Genomic DNA, 21,146 nt, shown 5'->3' with positions numbered 1-21,146 from the left:
TGCCTTTCCCTTAAAATCTTCATGAGTTCAAAGTGGAAGAAGAATTTTATTTAATTTTGGGCTTAGAAAGGTGTGCTGTGGTTGTTGCTGTTATCCCTGTAACCTGCATAAGTGAGGCAGCTTATTTCACTCTATCCAAACACTATCTTGACAGTCTCCTCTTTCAAATCACAATATACATGACAGCTATTGAGCAGCTGCAGGTTTTATTAGGTCTTCCCAGGGCTATGCCTTTTTTGAAGCCACCCAGATTTCATCTCCAAAAAGCACCTTTTTCATGCAGGTGAGTTGTTCTTGAGAGCTGTGACGTGGAGCGGTAAACCTGCACAGCCTGGTAATGTCCAACTGAGGTAGTGTAGACACACCAAAGGAGGTGAGGAACAGCAAGAGAACCGTCTGCAGAGCTCTTCTGCATCTCAGAGTTATGTGAACCCGTGTCAAATAGGAAGGGGGGGAGCACAGAAAGAGTGAACCTGACAGTAAGCTAAAAAAGGGTCATCTGCTGAAGGAATTCAGGTTGAATTTTTGTCCGGGAAGAGACTTTTTTAAAGCCGGCCAACTTGTTGAGGACAGCAACAGGAGCTCCTGACATAAATAGCTTTTCTCTCTGGGCTGTCTGTTGGTGGCCCGTGACTTGCAACTGCACTGAGACCCTGCCACTCAACAGGTGTGTCCCGATTACACAAATAAGTGCAGTTGGTCCCTGTGTTAGCCATCCCTGCCACAGAGCCAAGGTTGAAAGTGGGGCTTAGCCACTGTGACCTATTTGTTCCTCTGTATGACCCTTCCAGTCAGGCCTGACACAGGCTGGTGACGGCTTTTATGCAGACAGCAGATTTCATCCACAGAAGAAATTTGGTCTCAGCAGGTCTCTGCAGACTTGCATTTCCAGATGAGCTCTTCAGCACTTAAAATGTAGCAAAATGTGAGGGACTTCAGTGGGTTAGGATGCCCCATGCAGCTGGGAAAATAAACCATATGACATGTTGGTGTTATCTTCTGTAACATGGTATATGTTGTTGCAGGCACCATTGTTTTGGCACATGCTGAAATTGTAGATGGCCAGTAGAAATCTTCCCCAGATGCAGTAAAGTGCAGAAGCTCTTGCTATTCCTATTTCTGGAAATACCATTTCTGGTGGCAAAGGACTTTGGCTGAGGAGGGAATCAAAGGCAAAAACTGCTGAAGGTGAAGCTTCGGGAAGAGATGTGCTTAGTCTCTGCCTAAGTGATTCTTTCAGTGCTTTCTTTTGGGACCCAGGCCAGCAACCACCATGGTGGCAGAGGTCACCTGGGTCAGTGGGGCTGTGGGAGGATAGTCCTAGTCTCTCACTTCAGCAGCTGGGAAGTGGGCTGCAGGAGGAATATTATATTTCTTTTGGTAACTCTGCCAAGAAAGAGAGGAAATCCATAATTTGAGGAAAATACTGTTTTGGTTTTTTTTTTTTTTTTGATAGGGTGGGGTGGGGTAGAGAAGAGGGAAATGAAAACTCCTTTATAAAGTGTTGTTTGGGATGACTTTTATCCTGGGACTATCTCTCAGGCTGTAAGAAATGTTCAGCTTCTCTTTCTTAGTTTAAGAAGTCTTTGTAAAGGGAGGTTCCATCAGGAGCGCATGCAGTTGGAAACGGGCAGTACCTCAGGTCGTGCATTGACCGTATGGTTTGGGATTCTGACAGTGTTCTTTGGATTAATTCACTAATTAACAAAGATAGTCTTGCATGTTCTGGATCCTGTAACTTTATCAGCTGTTGATAGTTGTGATGCCCTGACAGAGATTGTAAAATGATGGACTCTGATGGGCTTTAAGAATGTTTTGCTTGAATTTGAGTTTTTACATTCAGTGTTCACTGGTTCCTTCATAATGTGTTTCATGTCATCCTTTTAGGATGTTTGGCTGTATTTCAGTTGCTTTCTGATGCAAAGCTGTGTAGGTCCTGGTAAAAATAGCAGTCCTTCCTCACTGAGTCAGCCTTCAGCACTCTTGGAAGTTCACTGTTGGGTGACTACTGGGAAAATGAATGCCAAGATCTTGATTTCACAGAGCATTTAAGCACATACTGACTTTTAAGCATGTGCCTTAGTAATTTGCTGGACTGCATGCTAAGAAAGATCAAGTTATTAATTGGCTGGGTGGATAGTGGTCCTTACATAGCATTTGTCTTTATAATGTGGTTTAATCTACTGAATCTTTGGATGGTCAATCCAATTTCTGAAGTCAGATGTGTGATATCTGTTGATTGTCTTAGGTCATCATGGAACAATTCGTAAAGATTTGCATGTATGGAAAGTGTGTTGATCATGACTGAAGCAAGATAGTCTTTGTAGGGGAGAAAAGGATTTTTAATCCACTGATTAAGTTTATATTGTGGTGCTCTTTTTAACGTTCTAAGATTTGAGAACTGCTCTCATGCATTGCAGTGATGCTCATTACCTTTTTTGATGTGTTCTGGGAGTTGCTATGGGGGTGCTGTTGAGGAAGCAAAACATCAGATTATATCTCAACACTTGATTCCATCACTGGGCTTGATTTAACTTCTCTTCTGGTGCAGGGGATCAAGTATCTCTGACCAGCACCTGAAAATCACTGCAGTTCAGCCTCTGCTGCCTGGGTACTAGCAAAGGCGGGGATGTGTCAGTCCAATTTGTACATCCTGTTTCTCATATATGACCTCCATATATTCTTTCCTCTTTCTTGCCTCTATTTTGAATAAATAAAATGTCTGGGGAAACAAAATGCGGGTGCTTCTAAGACATGTTTAAATTAGCTGGATCCAGAATTGCTATATGGAGGAGGCAGGCTGGATGAGTACTGGATCTGTTAAAAGTAAAACCAATAAACTCCCCCATGTAGTCCTCACCACTCAACCCTTGCCCCTTCCAGGCAGGAGCTGTTGATTTGCGTGAGAGAAGGAAGTGTCTGTTACAGGAGTAACTGCAGTAGTGAACTTGTACTCTGGGCCAAGCCAATCATAGAATTGTTTAGGTTGGAAAAGACCTTTAAGATCATCAAGTCCAACCATCAACCTAACGCTGCCAAGACTGTAGTGAGTGACAATCATCTGGAATTCCTCTTTCAGCAGGCGGAGGGTCAAGGCCTGCGTCTCAACCAGAAAAGTGACCAGCAGTGCTAAGATGGAGGCTGCTTTTTGACCTTGGATTCACCTTTTGGAAATCGCATCTAGTCTTAGTAGGGTTTGTGTTGAGCTCAGGATGTCTGGTTGGGCAAGTACGTGTTGGGAGGGGGTTGTGGCGTGAGTGCGTTTTCCATCACTGTACAAGTTAGTGACTTAAAATCTGTACGTGGGGAGAACTTAACTGAGGGACGAATGTGGGGAGGAGAAGCGTTTTGGAGCAATGAATGAAACTGGATGTAGGCGGAGAGCCTGAACTCTGTCTGGGAGAGTAATAAGCAATGATGAGGAGGCTGCTGGACCTGACCCGACTTTTCAGTGCTGTGCATTCCTCATCTTAGACGCTCTCTGGCCCCAGAAGCTCCTATGAGTGCTCCCTTTAAAAAAAGGAATTCCTCTTCTTGCAGCGTAGGCTAACTCTATAGTTCTGTTTTGTTTTAAGGTTAGCAGAAATAAAGAGCTCATAGCTTCCTAAATTCCATTTTATTTGTTGTGCCTCTACTGATCATAAACCTATAGCTGCAAAGCTTTCAAGGGGACGAAAAGCTTTTCTGTGTGTGGTTTCTGTTTTTGTTTAAATGGGTCACATGCCCAGGAATGCAGTCAAATTATAATGGTGACTAAGTGCCGGAAAGCATAGGAAAGGGGAGGGAAGGGTGAGGAGAAAAAAAGGAGCCTGGGGCTATGGAAGGAAGGCTGGGAAAATGAGAATCTGACCAGGCCCCAGGGCCAGGTTAGAGATTCCTACACCCATTAACAACTACAGGAGATGTTTATTTACAGGGAGCTACTCTTTGTTTTAAAAATGACACAGTACCCAAAAATCCCACTTTTGGGAACTGGTTTCGGGGCCTGGTAGGGATGGGAGGAGGGAACTGGTTCTGATCGGGCAGTGGTGCCAGTCTCAAGGATCTTCCCTTCTTCCTGTGCCTCTGGGAACACTGGTTGTTGAGAAATGCATGAAAGGGGGGATAAACTCTTGTAATCTAGTAAGTGATTCACAACCCCTAGTTGCGGAGGATAACTTCAAGAGTTTCTTCTTGTTTGTACTGTTCTGACGTTTTCTGCCTAAGCAGCTCTACCAAGGATATTGAATAATGAAGTTTATGATATGAGAAGGAAGGAAGCTAAAGCTGCCTTTTCCCCCTCCTTTAATCAACCCTGGATCATGAAAGCAAAACAGATGTTGAACAGCTGCTTGAACTGGGTATGTTCATGTAGACTCTAAGGAGACCTTAGTCCCAGGTCTCTGTGGTACCTACCTTTTGTCACCTCTTGAGCTGTGTTGATCTTGGCTCATTACAGCTCATCCCAATAATTTTGATTTGTATCCCAGCAGCTGCTTATGAACTATAGTCTCTCTTTTAGTAACTTTGTCTGACCGTAAGCAGAGAATTTTCCAGTGATGTGATGGAATTCTCTATCCTTTGGTAAGGTGCTGCAAAAGATAGTCTGTTTTGGGGCATGTGTTCACTGGGTGGTTATGCAGATGAATGAATTTTATTTTCAGTTTGAATGTATCTTGATTTCTAATTATTGTATCTGGCTATGTGATTGTCAGGCAGGTGAGGGTCTGGAGCAATTTCTTTAGTAGCCTTCTGGCTAGACACTCTTCTGGCTTCTAGTTTCAGTGTTCTCCTGACTAGCGTTTCCTCCATCTGTTCTTCTGTGGTGTTGTGCTTGTCTTAACTGACTTTCTGTGGTCTCTGTTAGATGTCCTATTTTCTCTGGTCATTCTGGTAGTTTTGTTTCCATGTCCTCTTGTTTTGATTACATTTGGTCTGAATAAGTGTTGCATTCAGTATACTAGATCAGGTCTTGATCACATTTAAGACTTGTACACAAGTGATCACCAAGGATGGCTTTCTCTGCTGATAAGCATCCACTCTGCTCAGTGTTCTTTCCTCTCTCAGCTCTCCTGAGTGTGCTTTGCTGCAGTGTGCCTTGGGTACCGTCAACATTTGGCAGTTCATCGTGTGTTGAACTGAAGTGAGAACATACCTGTGACCAGCTTGAGTGTATTTGTTGTCCATATTACATCAGTCCTGGTTCTTAATCTCATCTCTTTTCCTCTCTTTGCAGAGCAGCTGGAATTCCAGTGAAGGAAAGGGTGAAGGTATCTCAGAACTGGAGGCACGGACGCTGCCGGAGGGAGACAGTCCTGAAATGGAAATGCAAGCAAGTGGCTCCTTTCTCTTCTCCTTTGTCCTGTGTCAGCTGCTGCTGGCCTTGAGTTTTTTGTCAGTGCCCTGAAATGAGACATTTCCTGTTCCTTGTGGTCCATGGGATCTTACAAGTGATATCTCTGGCCTGTGTTGGGTGTTGCTGGCTAGCTGGATGTGGGAGAAATGGTGTTGCTGCCTTGCCCTAGGGATTCACTCTGAGAATCAAGAGTTAATCTGAGAATCTTACTAAGAGCTTGAATTTGTCATTCTTCTGAGTTATGCAGTTCTAGTTGGATTTAGAAATCTTTACAGACTTCAGACTGTTGTGTTGCTCTCTATTAGTGCATACCATGACCAGTTATCTGTACTGCTCTCAAAATGGCCATACTTTAATCTCACTTGTGGACTTGTTTGTTTTCCTTCAAAATGCTTGGTTTGTCTTCTGTGTTTTTTTTTTTTTTTTCTGGCCCCTGATTTGGATGTACAAATTTAAAATGCTAATTTCTGTTCTCCTACCTTATGCTTCTTCATTCTCCTACTGCATGCTTCTCTCATTCACTAAAAAAAAAAAAAGTATATTTGACATTAATGAGAGGAAGTTGGTTTTAAATTATTGCTTGCAAAGAGTTCAAGCTTTCAAAGCAAAGCATTAAGATAGGTGTCTTGTCTGAACAGCACATCTGAATTGTCAGCCTTCACATCGCTGGGCAGAAGGAAAAATGAGAAAGACTATGGTTAGTTGGCTGTTGAAGAGCAGCGGCCTGCTATTGAGCTTTCATGCCTTTTTGTGCTGTGTAGATTGAAGTGGTGGATAATGTGCCACTGCTTGTCTAAAGTCCTGGGAACAGCTGTAACGAGCAGAGTGTTTTTTGGTGCAGGTTTTCTACCTGCCTTTGAAGTGCTTGCAACCATCTGTGAAGACAGGCTCAGTGAATGTTAGAGATCATTACTAAACCAGCTTCCCAAGTGAAAAGGCAAGGACTGATTTAATGAGGCCACCATCGAAATGGCATCCTCTAATTTACATTTATCCTGCTTCAAATTTGTTACTTATGAAAAAGCCATAGAAAGATAAAAAGCAAAACTGCAGCAGGAGGAGAGCCACAGGAACTGGCTGTAGTCTAGGTAAGCTGGATATTCACTTGCTTTTAGAGATCTGCGTAGGAGTGGAGGAAGGAAGGGGGAATCAAAGCACACCTAAAACTGAAGCTGCTGCTCCAAGATACCTCTTTATTTTTTCCATGCATATGATAAAGTCCCAGATGAACATTATAACCTCTACTCAACTGCTCTGTCCGTGTGGCTAAAAGCCTGTTATTGGAGATGAATGCAGGCAAACAGAAACCTTCTATCTAATAAGCAATCTTGTCCTCTTGCTTGTTCCAGTTCCTTGTTGTGATGTTATGAGGTGCAGCTTTGCGTGGTGACTCTGATGACACAGAAAATCATGACCTCTGAGGGTGAACGATGTATAAAAAAGGGGGAGACAGGTTTTTATGAGGAGCCTCCCTGCTTGCAAAATGGTTTATTCCTGAATAGCTGGAAAATGAAAAGGCTGCTCTATGGAAAGGCTCCACTTTCACTCAGTATTTACAGGGGTATTGGTGTACTTGGCAACGACTGCAGAGTGGAAAAATTTCCTATGTCCATGCCCCGTAGGACATGAGCCCGCTGTCCCTTTGTATCTGTCCTTGCTGTACCCAGAAGGCCTAATTGCTGATTCTTTGGTGGGTACACAAAACCAAGATGTTGGGCAAAGAGCTCACTGACTAAGTGTATGTTGTAGCCTGTTCTATCTTCTGTATTTTGGTTTTGTTTCAAGAATAAACAAACTTCTGGTAATGACAGTTTTCATTCAGATGTTCCTTGAGTGTCTCCTCTTCTTCTTGGTCTCCTAGGAAGTGAAGCATATTTTCCACTTGTAACCTCATTCTTCAAAATACTTTGGAACAGCTCCTTCAGCAGGCCACTGCTCTTGGCCTGGAACCTGTCTGTAGGATCCTATCACTGTCCCATAGTTGGCAAGGAGCAGAAAGGGTGTATGGGCTCTTCTGAAAGATGGGCAACAGAAATCAAGAGGTTGTGCTGGAGGTGCTTTTGGCTCAGTGGCGGGAGAGGTGTGAATGTAGAAAAATAGCAGCTCCTCTATGTGATGAGCACAAAGTTCTTGGATAGCCTCAGGCTTACCCTGCTGCTTACAGATCAGGGTACATGGAATGCAGGAGGGGGAGGAGTTTCTGTCTGTAGGAAGACCCATGTTCTTTGACGTGACATGCTCCCTGGCTCAGATGTGTGTGAAGCAGTGGTAGCTTTGTGGTTTCTGCTGGGCATCAGCAAATAATGTGCAGGATCAAGACCAGCTGTTTGCACTAAAAGCCTTACATTGAAGACTCTCTTAGAAGTGTTTGGTGTAGCTCACCAATGCTTGATAGCCTAGTTTCTTAAAAAGTACAGGGCTCATGAAGAGGCATCAGGGAACCTTAAGTATTTCCTGTCTAAACGCACTAGATTCTTGGCTATCTTCTCTTTCAGAGATTCCATTCTTCCTTTTCCTCAGCTCTTGGTTAGAAAAATGCTGGCAGTGTGACAGCTTTGTACATTGCTGGAGAAGCTTCACTACTTAGTTCTGCTACTTTATTAAGACCTGCTTTTGGATGTGACCAGCAGCTCCAGCTTTACGGTTTTCTTGAGTGGACAGTTCCTTTTGTTGATATTTTTTAACATATGTAATTCTTATTTTTTTCTTTTTATGTGAGATTTTTTTTTTCTTCTTTTTCGTCCACTCTTGCACCTCCCCAACCTGTTCCCTGTTTGCAGTTTGATGCCCTGGATGGAGCTGGATGGCGAGTATCTCTACCTGTCTCAAGCAGAGAACATCCAGGCCTACCGGCTCTGTCCAGACGGTTCAGGTTTGCAGCGTCATCCTCAGGTTGTCTTCTCTGGCCACCAGGAGGACGTATGTCGTTTTGTTCTTGTCAACTCCCACATCGTCAGTGGAGGAGGGTAAGTTGGGTGAATGAAGGAGCCCAAGGAGTGTGGCAGTGAAGTTGGAAAGGTTTTGTACAGGATGTACAAAATACATAAGTATTAACTCCAACCTAGAGCAGAGGGATTAATCTTGCTACACACTGTCCTCACGCTTAGCTGTGTTCAGCTGCCTCTGCTTCCTTTCATATGATTTGGTTCTGTCCTGAAAAGGCTTCTACTACACCAGTCTAGGAGCTGAGTCTCATACTGTTGACCTTATAAAGTGTCCTATTATCTTTTGAACTTGTGTAGATTGACCGACTGGCAATCCTGACTGATATACAAGTGCCATTTTATTCCCTGTTAGAGTCAGAGTAGCTAGAATTTGTTCTAATAATCAGAACTGCTGGTTAACCAGGACCACAGTGGTGCATAAAGTTTTCTAGAGACAAGTATATGTTTATGAGACCTGATATAATTGTGGAGAGAGGGAAAACTGCCAAGCATTCTAGCACATAGACAATTCTCCAATTAATTTTGCATTTGACTCGCCATTTTCAATTACAGCAAATGACAGAACTGTTACTTACAAAGTTTTAGCTATTAATATACACAGCACTTAAGCACAGAATTGGGAGGTGCAAGCACAGCTGTCTGCTGTGAACATCTTGAGACACTTCTCTGTGAACTGAAGCCCAAAATTCAGGTGAAAATGAAAGCAAGCATTTAAAATTCCAGTAACTGAATTGGTTGGAAAAAAGTCTCAATGTGTTTGTAGCGAATTCAAAGCATAATACCCTGCACATCTGCTCTGAAATGCAGAAAAGCTGAGGCTTGGACATGGGTGAGAATGACCTCTCTCTTGTTCCCTTACTCCAGCCACTCAGCATCCAGCCAGGATTCTGGCAAGCTCAAAGCTGTAGGAGGAGGAATGGCTGCTCTGCTGGTTTCTGCAGCTTGACACAAAGTGGAGGGTAGAAAAATAGCCAGGAAAATTTTCATGTGTGGGAAACCAGGCTTTAACTGGCCAGATGTGGGATTGCAAGGGAACGGGTGATGCGCGAGGAAGGAAGCATTAATAATGCTGCACACATTTCAGCCCCCGGGAGAGATCGGTCCTGGTCTTTCTGTGGCACTCCTAGGCACCAATGGAAGGCGCGTGTCCGAGGGAGATGCAGCTGATGCAGACTCCCTGCCTGGCGATTTGTTTTTCAGAGATGGAAATGTCATCCTTCACAAGATCCATGGCTCCTATAGCGTCAAGTTCTCTGCGCACGAGCAGGAGGTGAACTGTGTGGACTTCCAAGGTGGCCTCATTGTCAGCGGCTCTCGGGACAGAACAGCGAAGGTGAGCAGTGGTGTTCCAGCAGCTGCAGGTGCTTCTGCAGAGATGACCTCAGAGTTCTTGTGCCATGAATGTTAAGTGTCAGCAGAACTGTTGTGAGCTTTGTCTTGTGTGTCTTCAGGAGCGGCGCTGGCTCTCTTGGCGTCGGCTCATGGCTCTGAAAAGGTGCTTGCTGTGCCAGGCTTTTGAGGAAGAGATTTGGCAGTACTTAGGACGTCAACTGCTGCTTTAAACGAGGAAGGACAGAAGGTGGCAGCTGATGTTTTCCTTCTTTCACTATATGTCTAACACTGTAGTGGACATCCATGCCAGTTAATCTGAAATCAGCTGTATATGTCTCAAGCACATCTGCGTTGTGATGCAGTCCTGTTTCACATGCTCTCTGTTATATATTCAATTTCTTTAAGGGATAGCATGACGCCCTCTCCGAATCTTTGGGGCTGTGTTTTATTTGTTTAAGGGTTTTGGTTTTTTTGGGGTTTTTTTGCTTCTTTTTGTTTCTTGCATTGCAAACTAGGAGTGAATTTAGACTGTGTATACTGGTTAGCTCCCATTTTTCTCTTCCAGTCGACATCACTGAATCCCATCACGTAATTTTGGACTATTTATTTTTGAGGCAGGATGTTGTTGGTTTATGTCCTTCTGGAACTGGTTGGCAGCGCTCTGTTCCTGAGTGGACTTGGAGAGTTTTCCTCCGAGCTGTAACCAGCTCTGTTTTAGTACTTTAGGAAACTTCACTTAAGTGTTGCACCTTCATCCTGCTAGCATGATGCAGTACCTGTGGCAACTTCACGACCACTTGTTTCATTGTTGAAAACAATTGCTGTATGTTGAAAGCTTTGGCTGCTGCTCAGGGTAGGCTGATGGATGCCTTTGGTCCCTGATATGTATCATAGAGCTTTAATGGAGGTAAGAGAAAAAAACTGCTGTTCTTGTTTTGCAAGAAGGGAAGTTGGGGCAAAGAAATGCTTCTTACAAGGTTTTATAGAAAGTGTGTGGCAATTGGGTAACTGTCTGACAGGTTTCTGAGCACCATGACCCTGTCTGTTCTTGTTGGTCCCTCTATATGGGTGTACTGGGTAAAATTACTCCCAGTAGAGCAGTGTTCAGCTGAAAAGGGCACTGCTAGGATACTGCTTGCCTCCTGGGAGCAAGGCCTTGATGCTGCTTTGTGTCACACTTAAGCAGGCCTACTCCTCTCTGTCCTGCGGAGCCTCTTTGGTGGGAGAGTGCCTTCTTGCCACTCCTCTGTCAGCTGGCTGACAGACCTCCCTGACCTTGAGAACAAATTCCTGAAGACCAGAGGGAAATTTAAGGCTGTTTTTCTTGGAGCTAGTGTGAGATCTTGCCCACCCAGTGCACCCTGCAGCATAGACTCTAGGGATGTTCACCTTTTATTTTTTATCATCTCTTTTGTAGGCTGCCTTGTTTGTGTGGTGAGACTCTTGGAGGGTGGAAGGGAATCCCTACCAGCCTTTTAAAGGGGCTCTAAGTGTCTAAGCTATTGAGAGCTCTGCTGAGTGTTGATTAGGACTAAGCTCTGAAGAGCTGCTAATGTACATTCCTGTGTGATAGGCACCAGATAGTGTGCTCTGAGCAATATTTTTAACCTGTAGGAGATAGGGATGCCTTAAAAGAGTTAAGCTTTTCTGCTGCTTTTGCTGACACTAGGTGCTAAATTCCCCGCTGACAAGAATAGCCTGCAATCCTGGGCATTATCAACAAACAAACAAATAGGGCACTCCCAGCTTTGAAGTCTTGGAGTGAGACATTGGGGGTTGGTTACACAGAACTGGGGCGCTTGGGTCTTGTGGGCCAAGAATGAAGGCAAGGTGGAGAAAATGAGAGCCACAAGCAGAGGCCCCAGCAAGAGTCTGGTGAGCTTTATTAGGACACAGAAACAAGGGTGGTGGTGGTGGTGAAAGAAAGGGTGGTGCAGAAAGGGATGTGCGTGTATGCACTGTTGGGGGAGGGAAGAGATTCTTTCACACTGTGAGTGAGCAAGGGCAACCTATTTGAAAATAACCTGGGATACAGGTGAGAAGCTTGATTGAAATGGAGTGGGTTTATAAAAGTTCTTGTATGGGATAGCAAATGATTAATTTCAGGGGTAGTACACACTGTTCAAGAAAACAGTAGAGATTTGAACAAATCCTGCTTCTTGTTTATTTAACTACACAAGATGAGGAGTCTCTGTGTTGAGTGCTGCCCTAGAGAGCATGTGCTGATGGAGGTTCTCTCTGTTACCAGTGGGGGTGGAAGGTCATACTTATAAGCTGAATCTTTGGGTAACTTTGTTTCTGCCAGTGATTGAAGGCTCTGCTCCTCAAAAATAAGTAGTGGGAATTCAGGGAGAGGATCTTGGAAGGTGAACGTGGCAGTTTTGGCTGCTCCTCCAGCATAACATTAGCAGTGTGCATCCTGCCTTCTGGGTGATGTGGCATAACATGCATCTCTCTCTTTAGGTTTGGTCCCTGTCCACGGGCAGAGTTGGGCAGTGTCTACATACAGTGCAGACAGAGGATCGAGTGTGGTCCACTGCTATCAGCCCATTATTAAGGTAACTGAGATCTCTTTATTCCCAATTTCTAACAGAGAAGCAAAGGAGTTGGAAAGGCTGTGTGTCTACAAATCTCTGAAACACCCCTGTGACACTTCTAAGATTTGATATGGGTGGAGGCTGATCGGGTGCATGTGTCTGCAGCAGGACCTCAGGAAAGTGTGTGGTCTTTGCTCCCCATAACAGCGGAGTGATCAACCCATAAAGAGCCTGTGAAAATGGCCCTTTGTTCCTCTTACTGTCTCAGGTGGGACTCCGTAACTTGCATTCATTCTTACTTTCAGAGTGAACTCTTGGAGTTGCTAATTAGAGGCAATGAGCTGGATCGTCTAGAGGATTTCTGTACTGGAAAGATGCCAGCTTGTATTCTCATTCTCTGGCAGAAGATATGACAAGCAGAAAGGTCCCTGCCTGGGACCTGTGTGCAGTGGGTAGAGCTTGGTTTTCTTTGAGCAGGCAGAAATGGGAAAGGTGGCAGTGGGGTTCAGGGATGAGGTTTTCCAACCTCTACTGCCTGTAGCCCTGTGCTTCTAGTGCAGGCATAATTCTGCAACTATAACTTCAGCATGGGTGACAAGGGCAGTACCTACACCAGTGTCTTCCAGGTTGTTTTTCAAAGTGATTCTGTTCTTCAGGAAGTGAAAATCTGAGAAACTTAAACTGTTGCTGTTAAAATCTTAGATTGACCAGCAACGATCTGACTCTTTGATTCACTGTTAAACTGCTCCTCTGCATGCAAGAGAAATCTGGGGGAGAAGAGCTGTTATGGATGCCCATGTGGTATCTGCAACTTGTGAATTTTAGGCTTAGGCAAAACCATAATACTTCCCACAACTGCTGTCCTCATTAGATTTCCAAGCCTGTTTAGCAGGCAGCAGAAACTTAGTGGTACGAAGCTAATGGCTTTATCAGGGAAATGACCCTCGAGGCCTGCAAAGATTTTGCTGTTCCCTTGTCTCATTGCTCTGAGCGTTTGAGACGGTGTTTTTGAAGAGATGCCATGTGCGTTAATGCTGCTGCAAGATGTTAGATAGAAGCCCATTGCTGTCTTCTGTGCTGCAAGGGCCCCTTTTCTAGCAGGCAGGCTTTGGCTCCAGCACTGTGGCTGCTTAGTCAGTGGCATGCTGTTTCCTGCTCCTAAGTGATGACCTACTGAGGTGGCCTCTTGTCAGGACAGCGTTCCTCTCCCTGGTGTGCACGCTTGTGCACACTCTCTGTCACAATATTTACCAACAGTCTCCCTGCCCCCCTTTTCCTCCCTGCAGGGTGATAAATGGCAGGTGTGGAAGAGCTACCCCATGAACAAGTGGGCTTAAATTGTGCACTCTTTTTTTAATGAGTCTGTGGACTGTACCGGCCTCCCCCACTACCCCACCGTGCTGCCCCCCCCTTACCCCTCAGTATTTTGGGGCGGGGGGTGTGGAGAATTAGAGCTAATTAGCCACGTCATTAATTCTTCAATTTGACGGCTGATATAGCAGAGCCTGAAACACGCTGCTGACCTCGTATAATGGGAACTCTGCTCCTTAACATATTGACGATGGGAGAAGTTAATTAAAATTCCACAGAGAGAAGGTGTCGGCTAACCTATAAACCTGTCGCTTCTCAGAACAAATCGCAACCGTCCTCGAAGAGGGAGAGGATCAGAGCAGGAGGGCATGTGGTGGGGGAGGGCCAGGGCAAGGGGCAGGGGAGATGAATTTTTCACTAATAGGTTTTATTGCTTGCTGTCTAATGAGGGTGAGTATCAAAAAGATAGTATCTGGTTTCTAGCAAGGTCTGCTTTGGGGAGCTCTGCGGTTTCTGTTGTATTTGCAAGAGCCCATATTTCACCCGTGTGCATTCCCTATGCACTTGTGTGTGAAGCTTTTCCTCCCTTGCAGTCCCCATCCTTCTTGCCAGGCCTTGGATGCATATGCTCCTCAGTGAGGCTGAACATGGCCTATAACCTCCACTTCCTCCTAAACATTTCATGTGCCCTCCTCATTCTCCCTTCTCATTTGTGCTCCTTTGTAAGAATGGATAGTTCTGCTAGTGTAGAACTGCTGTAGAATCAGGCTGCAGCCTGATGTATCTAAATATTTTATTTGGTCCATTGCTGCAGAGAACCCAACAGCTTTCTCTGCTATGGACACATAGAGCTCAGGAACAGCTCAAAGCAGTTGTGTGCAGTGGGATAGGAGCAGGGATGGCTTTGAGTCCTCTAGCTCTAGCCATTTGAAAGTGCTTTGAAGAGGCTGCAGTTTCCTGAGCTGGAGATTTTCCAAGGCTAAGACTCTGACTACTCTAGAGAGTTGTATTCTTACTGAACCTCAGCCGTTAATGGGCAGAACTGAAACTTTTCTTCTTGCTTCTCAGTGCTATCTCCCTCTGTGTGAGGGTTCTTTAGAAAGTATCCCATGCACTCCTGACCCGCAGCTGGGTTTTCTGCTGTCTGCCATAGTCCTGTTCTGCTGGACTGCTGCTCTAATGGTGTACACCCAAACTAAACTTCAGAGACTTGTGCTTATCAAGTGCAGCTCCTCTGCTTCAGGCATCTTTCCTCGGTGTTCCACTTGAATTTGTCCACAGTTTCCTTGTGCCACTGCAGAGATCTTTCTGCAGATGTGCCAAGCTAGGGAGGAGGATTCCTTGCTCTTATCATAGTGATACCAGGCTGGATGTTTGGAGGGTGTGCAAACACAATGATGTCCATAAGGGAGATTAAGTAGGGTAAAAGGGTACCGAAAGTACTGGATCTTCTCTTCTTAGTGTGCAAGGAAGAACTGTGCTTAGTCCTTTGTATAACCTCTTCAGCCATGGGAAGTGCCTTCACATCTATTTGCCACTGGAACTTGATGGCTTTGGGAATCCCTAACAGTGCCCTGTGGGATAGCAGGGATGGGGAGGGCACTGTGTTCCTCCTGGGTTTTCAGCAGGTCTTCTGTGTAGCTGTCCTAGTTGGTGTGCTTGGAACAGTAGGTCCCACACTACCTGTCACATTAGGGACCGAACGAGAGTCTGCAAGTATACTTAAAATAAGGTGCCTCAGCTTGCTCCAGCAAGTGTTTTAATTGCTCTGCAATGCTGTCCTTCTCCATGGATTCATAAAACGCTGTACTTGGAGGGGCTATGTACCCTAAACCATGTTTCTCACCTCCTTGTAATCCCCTTCCCCCCTGAGTTCATTTGCCTTTTGAACTCTGCATCATGCAGATGTTAAACTTTCAGTTACTGGTGCTTACTGCAGTGACTTATGTGTGCTCAGGGACCAGAGCAAGCCTGAGTGCAGTGGACCAATTCAAATGTGCAAAGTGAGGCGAACCCAGGGGTTTCTAGTGGAATGGTGGCACCACCTTCATGCTTTGTGATTCCCTGAGGTGGCAGTAGTCAGGGAAGAGAAGTGGCCACTCTACACTGCTTAATTTGTGGGATAGGTTTATGGAGAAAATAAGGTCCAATTGCCTGGCATTTATGGCTGTACAAACTTAAGGCTTATATGATATATGTTTTACTACTGAAATGTTCCTTTATTTTGGATACATTTTGTTGCAATTTTTTTCCCCCTAATGCTAGAGAAGCTTTTAAACTGGAGGATAAAGGAATAAATGGGCCCTGATGTTAAATTCATTATTAATCTTGGATTCAGAAATTCTTTGGTGTTGAACTAAAAGAACTATTCAGATCTAAGTTGACTTCCCCTGCTGGGTCTGGTCCACTAGCATTTGCTATTTACATATTTTAAAGTCTTGATCATGAGAGCTGGTCTTCCCATGTTGTACTCTGTGTTGGATTTTAAACCAAGAAAAGAGAAGATGGAGGCACAGGAATGTTTTTCATCGTGCAGCTATAGATGGAGAGCTAGGAAACCTCTGGTGCAGTTTGGGGCAGTGTCAGGTAAGCATAGTGTGCCCTGTTGCAGCAGAGATGTGCTTTGGGTGCGTAAGCCCAAAAGATGGCCTCTCCTTTTCCAGCTTTGTCATTGGTTAACTGCAGACCTCTCCTTGCAAACGTTGCCTTGGGGAAGTGCACATTTACTCGAGAGAGAAGGAGAGTTTGTACCAAAAACTAGCTATCTACATTGAATGCTTAATTTAAAGGAAAGTGAGTAGTTCTGTGAGCAGTTGCATTTGAAAAGCCAAGCTTGCTCTCTCTCTTCTATTTATGTACTGTTGAATTTGAGACCTGACTCCTCTATTTTATCATGCTAATTTGAATCTCTGTTAACCTAATTGCCTCTTCCATGGAATATTATGGGGAAGTCATATCTGGGGAGACCTCTGTCCTTGTGGACAACCTCAGACAAACTGTAAAACATACTCGAAAATTGCTGGCGAAAGGGAGGAAGAGAAGGGTTATGGACAGGTACCTTGACTGAATGGGCTTCTTTTCCACTGGGAACAACCAAAATGATTTATTTTGAGGGCTTGTCTTTAATGGTTATCTGGAAAATTTTTGTGAAATTTTCTGATCTTGCAGACTGAATTAGAGCAAAACAACCCACATGAGAGAGAGCAACTTTGCAGTAGTTTTAACTGTACAGCTGAAGCCCTAATGTGCAGCAGTTGAAATGTTTGATAAGGTGTCCCCCTCTCCTCCCCACCCCCCCTCATTTCTTGCTCCACTTTTATCAGCAGATATCCCCTACTGCATATCAAGATGAGCTGTTGGCTGCAGTGGTGCTTTGTTTTGACCTAGATTTGTGCAGTTAACCTCTCTGAGTCTGCCAGGACTTGGGACAAGTAACTGGATTTTATTCTGGTTTGTGCATTGCCAGCAAAAGAGCAGGCAGCAATAGCTCTGCTGTCCTTGGGGACCTCTGTAAAGCCTGGTCGGTTTGAATAATTGAGAGGGGACTCTGACCTGCAGCTGTTTCTTAAGTAGGGGCAGGAAGAACCTGCTCAACTGTGAGATCCCAGGGTGGACTTGCAGAGTTAGTGGTGGTGTTAACTACCATCTCTTACTGACCTCAGAGAGCGATCTGGATGCGGGTTTCTAGATGTATGCAATAGTCATAACTGACTTGGTGCTCTTTCACCCCAAAGCTGAAGAGCAGGAAATGAGTATCAGTTTCTCCCCTCTGGAGCTAAAATGACACCTGTGTCTTATCCATGTGCCCTGACTGTTCCCTTGATGTTGGGAGGAAGAAGACTTTGTTTTGCCTTCTTTAATTGTGTGATAATGGCTCTGTTTGGTCTTCTTCACATGGCTGAACATACACGTCCCTTTTCCCTCTCCTCTAGAGACGAACAAGTGTGCAAACACTTCTACAGGTTGCAAAACTGCAACATACCTTTCTTCACCTGCTTTCCTTTCCCCTCTAGAGCTCACATGACTGATGACTTGCTCACTTTTTGTCACTTATGGCCAATACTCTAATGTATATATTTTTTGTGACTGTGAATGGGTTCATTAGTGGTGGTGGGCAGGTGAGCAGGTTTTGGGAGGTAGTAGGTAGCTGAATTGGGACCCAGACATCTGTTTCTAATCCTGTGGAGCTGTGTTGCATATTGAATTTTTTTTTTTTTCCTCCTGAAGTTTTTTCTCATCTTTCCCCTTTCTTGAGGAGAGAGTCTGTGTCGGAAAGCTTGGGGGGAGCATCTTCCTTGTGCCGTTTGGGTTTGCGCAGGAGAATCTTATGTCTGTCTAATCGATGTGACAGAAGAAATTTAGTTGAGGGGGCTGGCAGCTGTATGGTTTGAGGTTGCTGTTTCCAGTTAGTGACCATTTTCTCTTTGCTTTTTAAATTCGCAGAGGGAGAAGGTAACTTCACCAGACTTTGGCTCCTGTTTACCTTTGCTTGGCTGTGCAGTGTGCCTTTGTTTTTCCACCTTTGATCAGTGTTCTGCCAACAGATAATTTAGCAATTGCATCCCAGGGTGGAAGTGTGGAGTTAATGTTAAAATTAGTTTTTTTTTTTTTCCTTTTGTAACTTCTCTGGCTGATGGAGCAGGGAAGAGGAGAGGGGAGGTGAAGGGGGCCATAAATTCTAGACCTGATTCTGCTCCTTGTAGAGAAAGGAAAGCCTCTGATGTCTCTTCAGCACTTTCATTAACATTTAAATTGAGGGTTTGTTTTTCAGTCGGCTTCAGTGGCAGCCCTTTCATAGCCTGACACATGGAGGCTGTTCTCTCTTTTTTTTTTTCTTTTTTCTCTCTCTCTTTTTCTAGCTTGCAAATCGGTGTACAATAGTAATCACTGCTGGGCTGTGGTTTGTTTTTTTTCTGATCTCTCAGGAGGGCAGCGACCTGACAAGCTGTACCAGACGTTCAAAGAGAATCAGAAACAGAGTGCAAAGGTAGATGGGCAGGAGGATGCCAGGTTTCACTCCTACAATTAGAGCGGTGTCTGTTCCCTCCCCTGCCTTTCAAAGGGCTGCTTTTGGGGGCGGGGAGGGACAGAGGGGGTTGGACCTTCCTTGCACGGTGAGGGTCCCAGGTGCAGGTGCCTCTAACCAGGCTTAGCTTCCACACTGCTCCCAGAGGAGGCCGGAGGTGTCACTCTCAGAGGATGCCAGCTCATGCCCTGAGGTGGGAAGTAGAGCTGTAGTGTCCTAAGATAGCAGCCTAAACCCTCTAAAGGCGTGTTGATTCACTCGAGGACAGCAGGAGGCTGGTCCTTAGCTTGCCATTGGCATTTGAAAGGAGGGCGATAGTGGTGGATATTGCCCTGAAGTGAGAAACTTGCCTCTCTCTTCTGTGCTGCAGTGCTTAGGTCATGTCTGCTCTGAGCCCCGTCTCTCTGTAATGGTAGAAGAGACAGCTAGTTTCAAGTGTCCGTTTGGATCTTGGCTTACAGCGTCCTCAACCAAGCCACACGTTGCTGTAGCTAAGTAGTTTTCTGGCTTAGGAGCTAGTTGGTTTAATATCATGAAGAAAAAACTGTCTTCCACCTGCTTCAGCAACTGTGTAAGAGTCAAGGAACCAGGGGAAAGTTTTAGGAATGGCAACAACTTGCAGCAGAGTAGAGGTATAGTAAGATTTGTGTAAACATGTGACTCTGTCCCAGAGCTCTTTTGGAATCTCCCACCCAGCTGGCCACCACTGGTAGGCTGTTACCTTCTGCAGGCTCTCTGACAGGAGTTGGGGACTTCTGAGTAGCACTGAACTGGTGTCTTGCATGAACTAAAAGTGGATAAAAGGCTGAGGAAAATGAGCCGATACATGAGCCAAGTGTTTAGCATAATGAAAACTGCAGCTTGGTTGGTGTGACTGTTACACTGTCTTCATTCTACCACCACCCCAAACTTGCTTGTCTTTCACTAAGAGCTTGATCCATGTAGGCTTTGAAGGATGCCAACAGGATGAGAGCAGCAAGCTGGCAGTGGTGTTGGGAGGGGTACTCCCTGCATGGTGGTAGATGCGGTGCCTGAGGAAGGGTGTCAGAAGCTTCTGTTTCTTCAAGACTGGTTTTACATGTGCCATTGGTAGCCATGATTTATACCCTGTGGCTCTTCTGGAGAACCTAATTCAAAATCATGCTCTTGCAGATGACTCCTGCATAAGCTGAGAAACGTTTCTGTTCTGACGTTTGGATTTTTTCCCCGTTTTATGTGAACTACAACAGACTGTAGTCTGTCACTTCTTATGTCACTGTTGTCAGGCTGATGTATCATGTCTAACAGTTGCTGAGTGTATAGTGATGACTTTTAGACAGTGATACAGAACAACTTTTCAGGGGCAGGTGATCTTGTCCATATTCCGAGTGCTCTGGAGCTATGTGCTGGGATGTGCTTCTCTTATCCCATCTGACCCATGCTCTAACTGTTTTGTACCACCCATCTGATTCTTCTGTCATTGCAGATAGGTCTTAACTCTTTTCTGTGAGAGATTTTTGCATAGTCCTAAGAAGTATCATCATCAACATTGCCTTGGTATATCTTCATCCTATATAATGCACGGGGAATTCAGAATGTCTGTTCTGCACTGCTGGCATCCATCTACTTCCAGGTCCTTCAGCTTTTCAAGGTTCATAGTTTCATGCCCACTGGGTTTTCCTTTTTCAGGGCCCAGCATTGGGCAATGCTGAGCATGTTCCATAAAGCTCACAGCCTGTGCAAACCAAAGCTATTTGGAATGGGAAAGAGGATGCTTAGTACTTGTCAGACAGAGTCCTTGATCATGGCTTCTGCGTTACAGAACACCTCTGGTGTTGCTCAGACTGTAACTTTTCAATGAGGAAAGCTTTTAGTGTAAGGTCTTTTGAGGCTGAATGCCAGCACGGAGCCCAGCTTGGCTGCCCCAGCGGTGCTAGGGGCAAGTGGGCCGTGGCACTAACTGGGGTAACTCCTACTAAATTCTCTTTGGAAGCTCCACTGTATTTATGGGTGGGGAGGGAGGGGGGGGGAGATTGCTGCCCTCCCACCTTCCCCCATGTTGTCTCGAAAGGCCTTGGTGCATCTTTGATTAGGTGTAGGTCAAAGGAATTTCCACATCGTGACCTTAATAACTGGGGTTGATTGGCAGGCGGTCTGTGGAGAGGGAGCAGCCTGTCCCTTTCATCTCCCTTGGTGCCGTGCTGGGACAATGGGCCAGCATATTTTCCTTGTTGTTCCTCATTTGAAAAGGGTCTGGTATCTCTACTAGGTACCTGTGACATGGGGGTCTTGATTGGGGTCTCATAAAGGGCCCTGTCAGTGTGTCCAAAGGCCAGGAATACAAAGGCGATCAGTGGGTGGGGGTCTCAGCTGACCACTGAAGAAGGGAGGGGAGGGTCCTGGAAGCAGTGGAGGGAGAAGCAACCCCTGATGGGAGACCTTAAAGGGGGGAGGGGGGAGGAGGCGGCCCATTTTTGTCCCGAACTCATCAAGCACATCTGCAGAATTGTCCTAGCCGCTGCCTCCCAGTTTCAAAAGAAAATGATCGTTTGATAAACCGTCCTGATTCACCACTTTCTCACAAGGGAGGGAGACCCACCTTTGACCTCTATGATTTCACATTGGGCCCAGCTCCCCCCCATTAAGTTGCTGGAGAAACTTTGAAATGCATCCCTTGCTCT

At 45.2% G+C, this 21,146-nt stretch overlaps 1 protein-coding gene across 1 annotated transcript; it reads left to right on the top strand.

Annotated features, from left to right (window-relative positions):
* Positions 1–5,215: 5,215 nt before the first annotated feature.
* On the top strand, positions 5,216–12,170 carry FBXW4 (F-box and WD repeat domain containing 4; the record flags this gene model as incomplete). Its single annotated transcript, XM_008936147.1, has 4 exons — positions 5,216–5,311; positions 8,116–8,301; positions 9,481–9,613; positions 12,076–12,170. Coding segments are annotated over 4 exons (510 nt in total), but the record flags the coding sequence as incomplete, so codon positions are not given.
* Positions 12,171–21,146: the final 8,976 nt, after the last annotated feature.

The sequence above is a fragment of the Merops nubicus genome, unplaced genomic scaffold, assembly GCF_000691845.1.
Source record: "Merops nubicus isolate BGI_N331 unplaced genomic scaffold, ASM69184v1 scaffold13732, whole genome shotgun sequence".
Classification (NCBI taxonomy): Eukaryota; Metazoa; Chordata; class Aves; order Coraciiformes; family Meropidae; genus Merops; species Merops nubicus.
The sequence above is the reverse complement of the archived record's forward strand: the minus strand, read 5'-3'. Positions and strand labels throughout refer to the sequence as shown.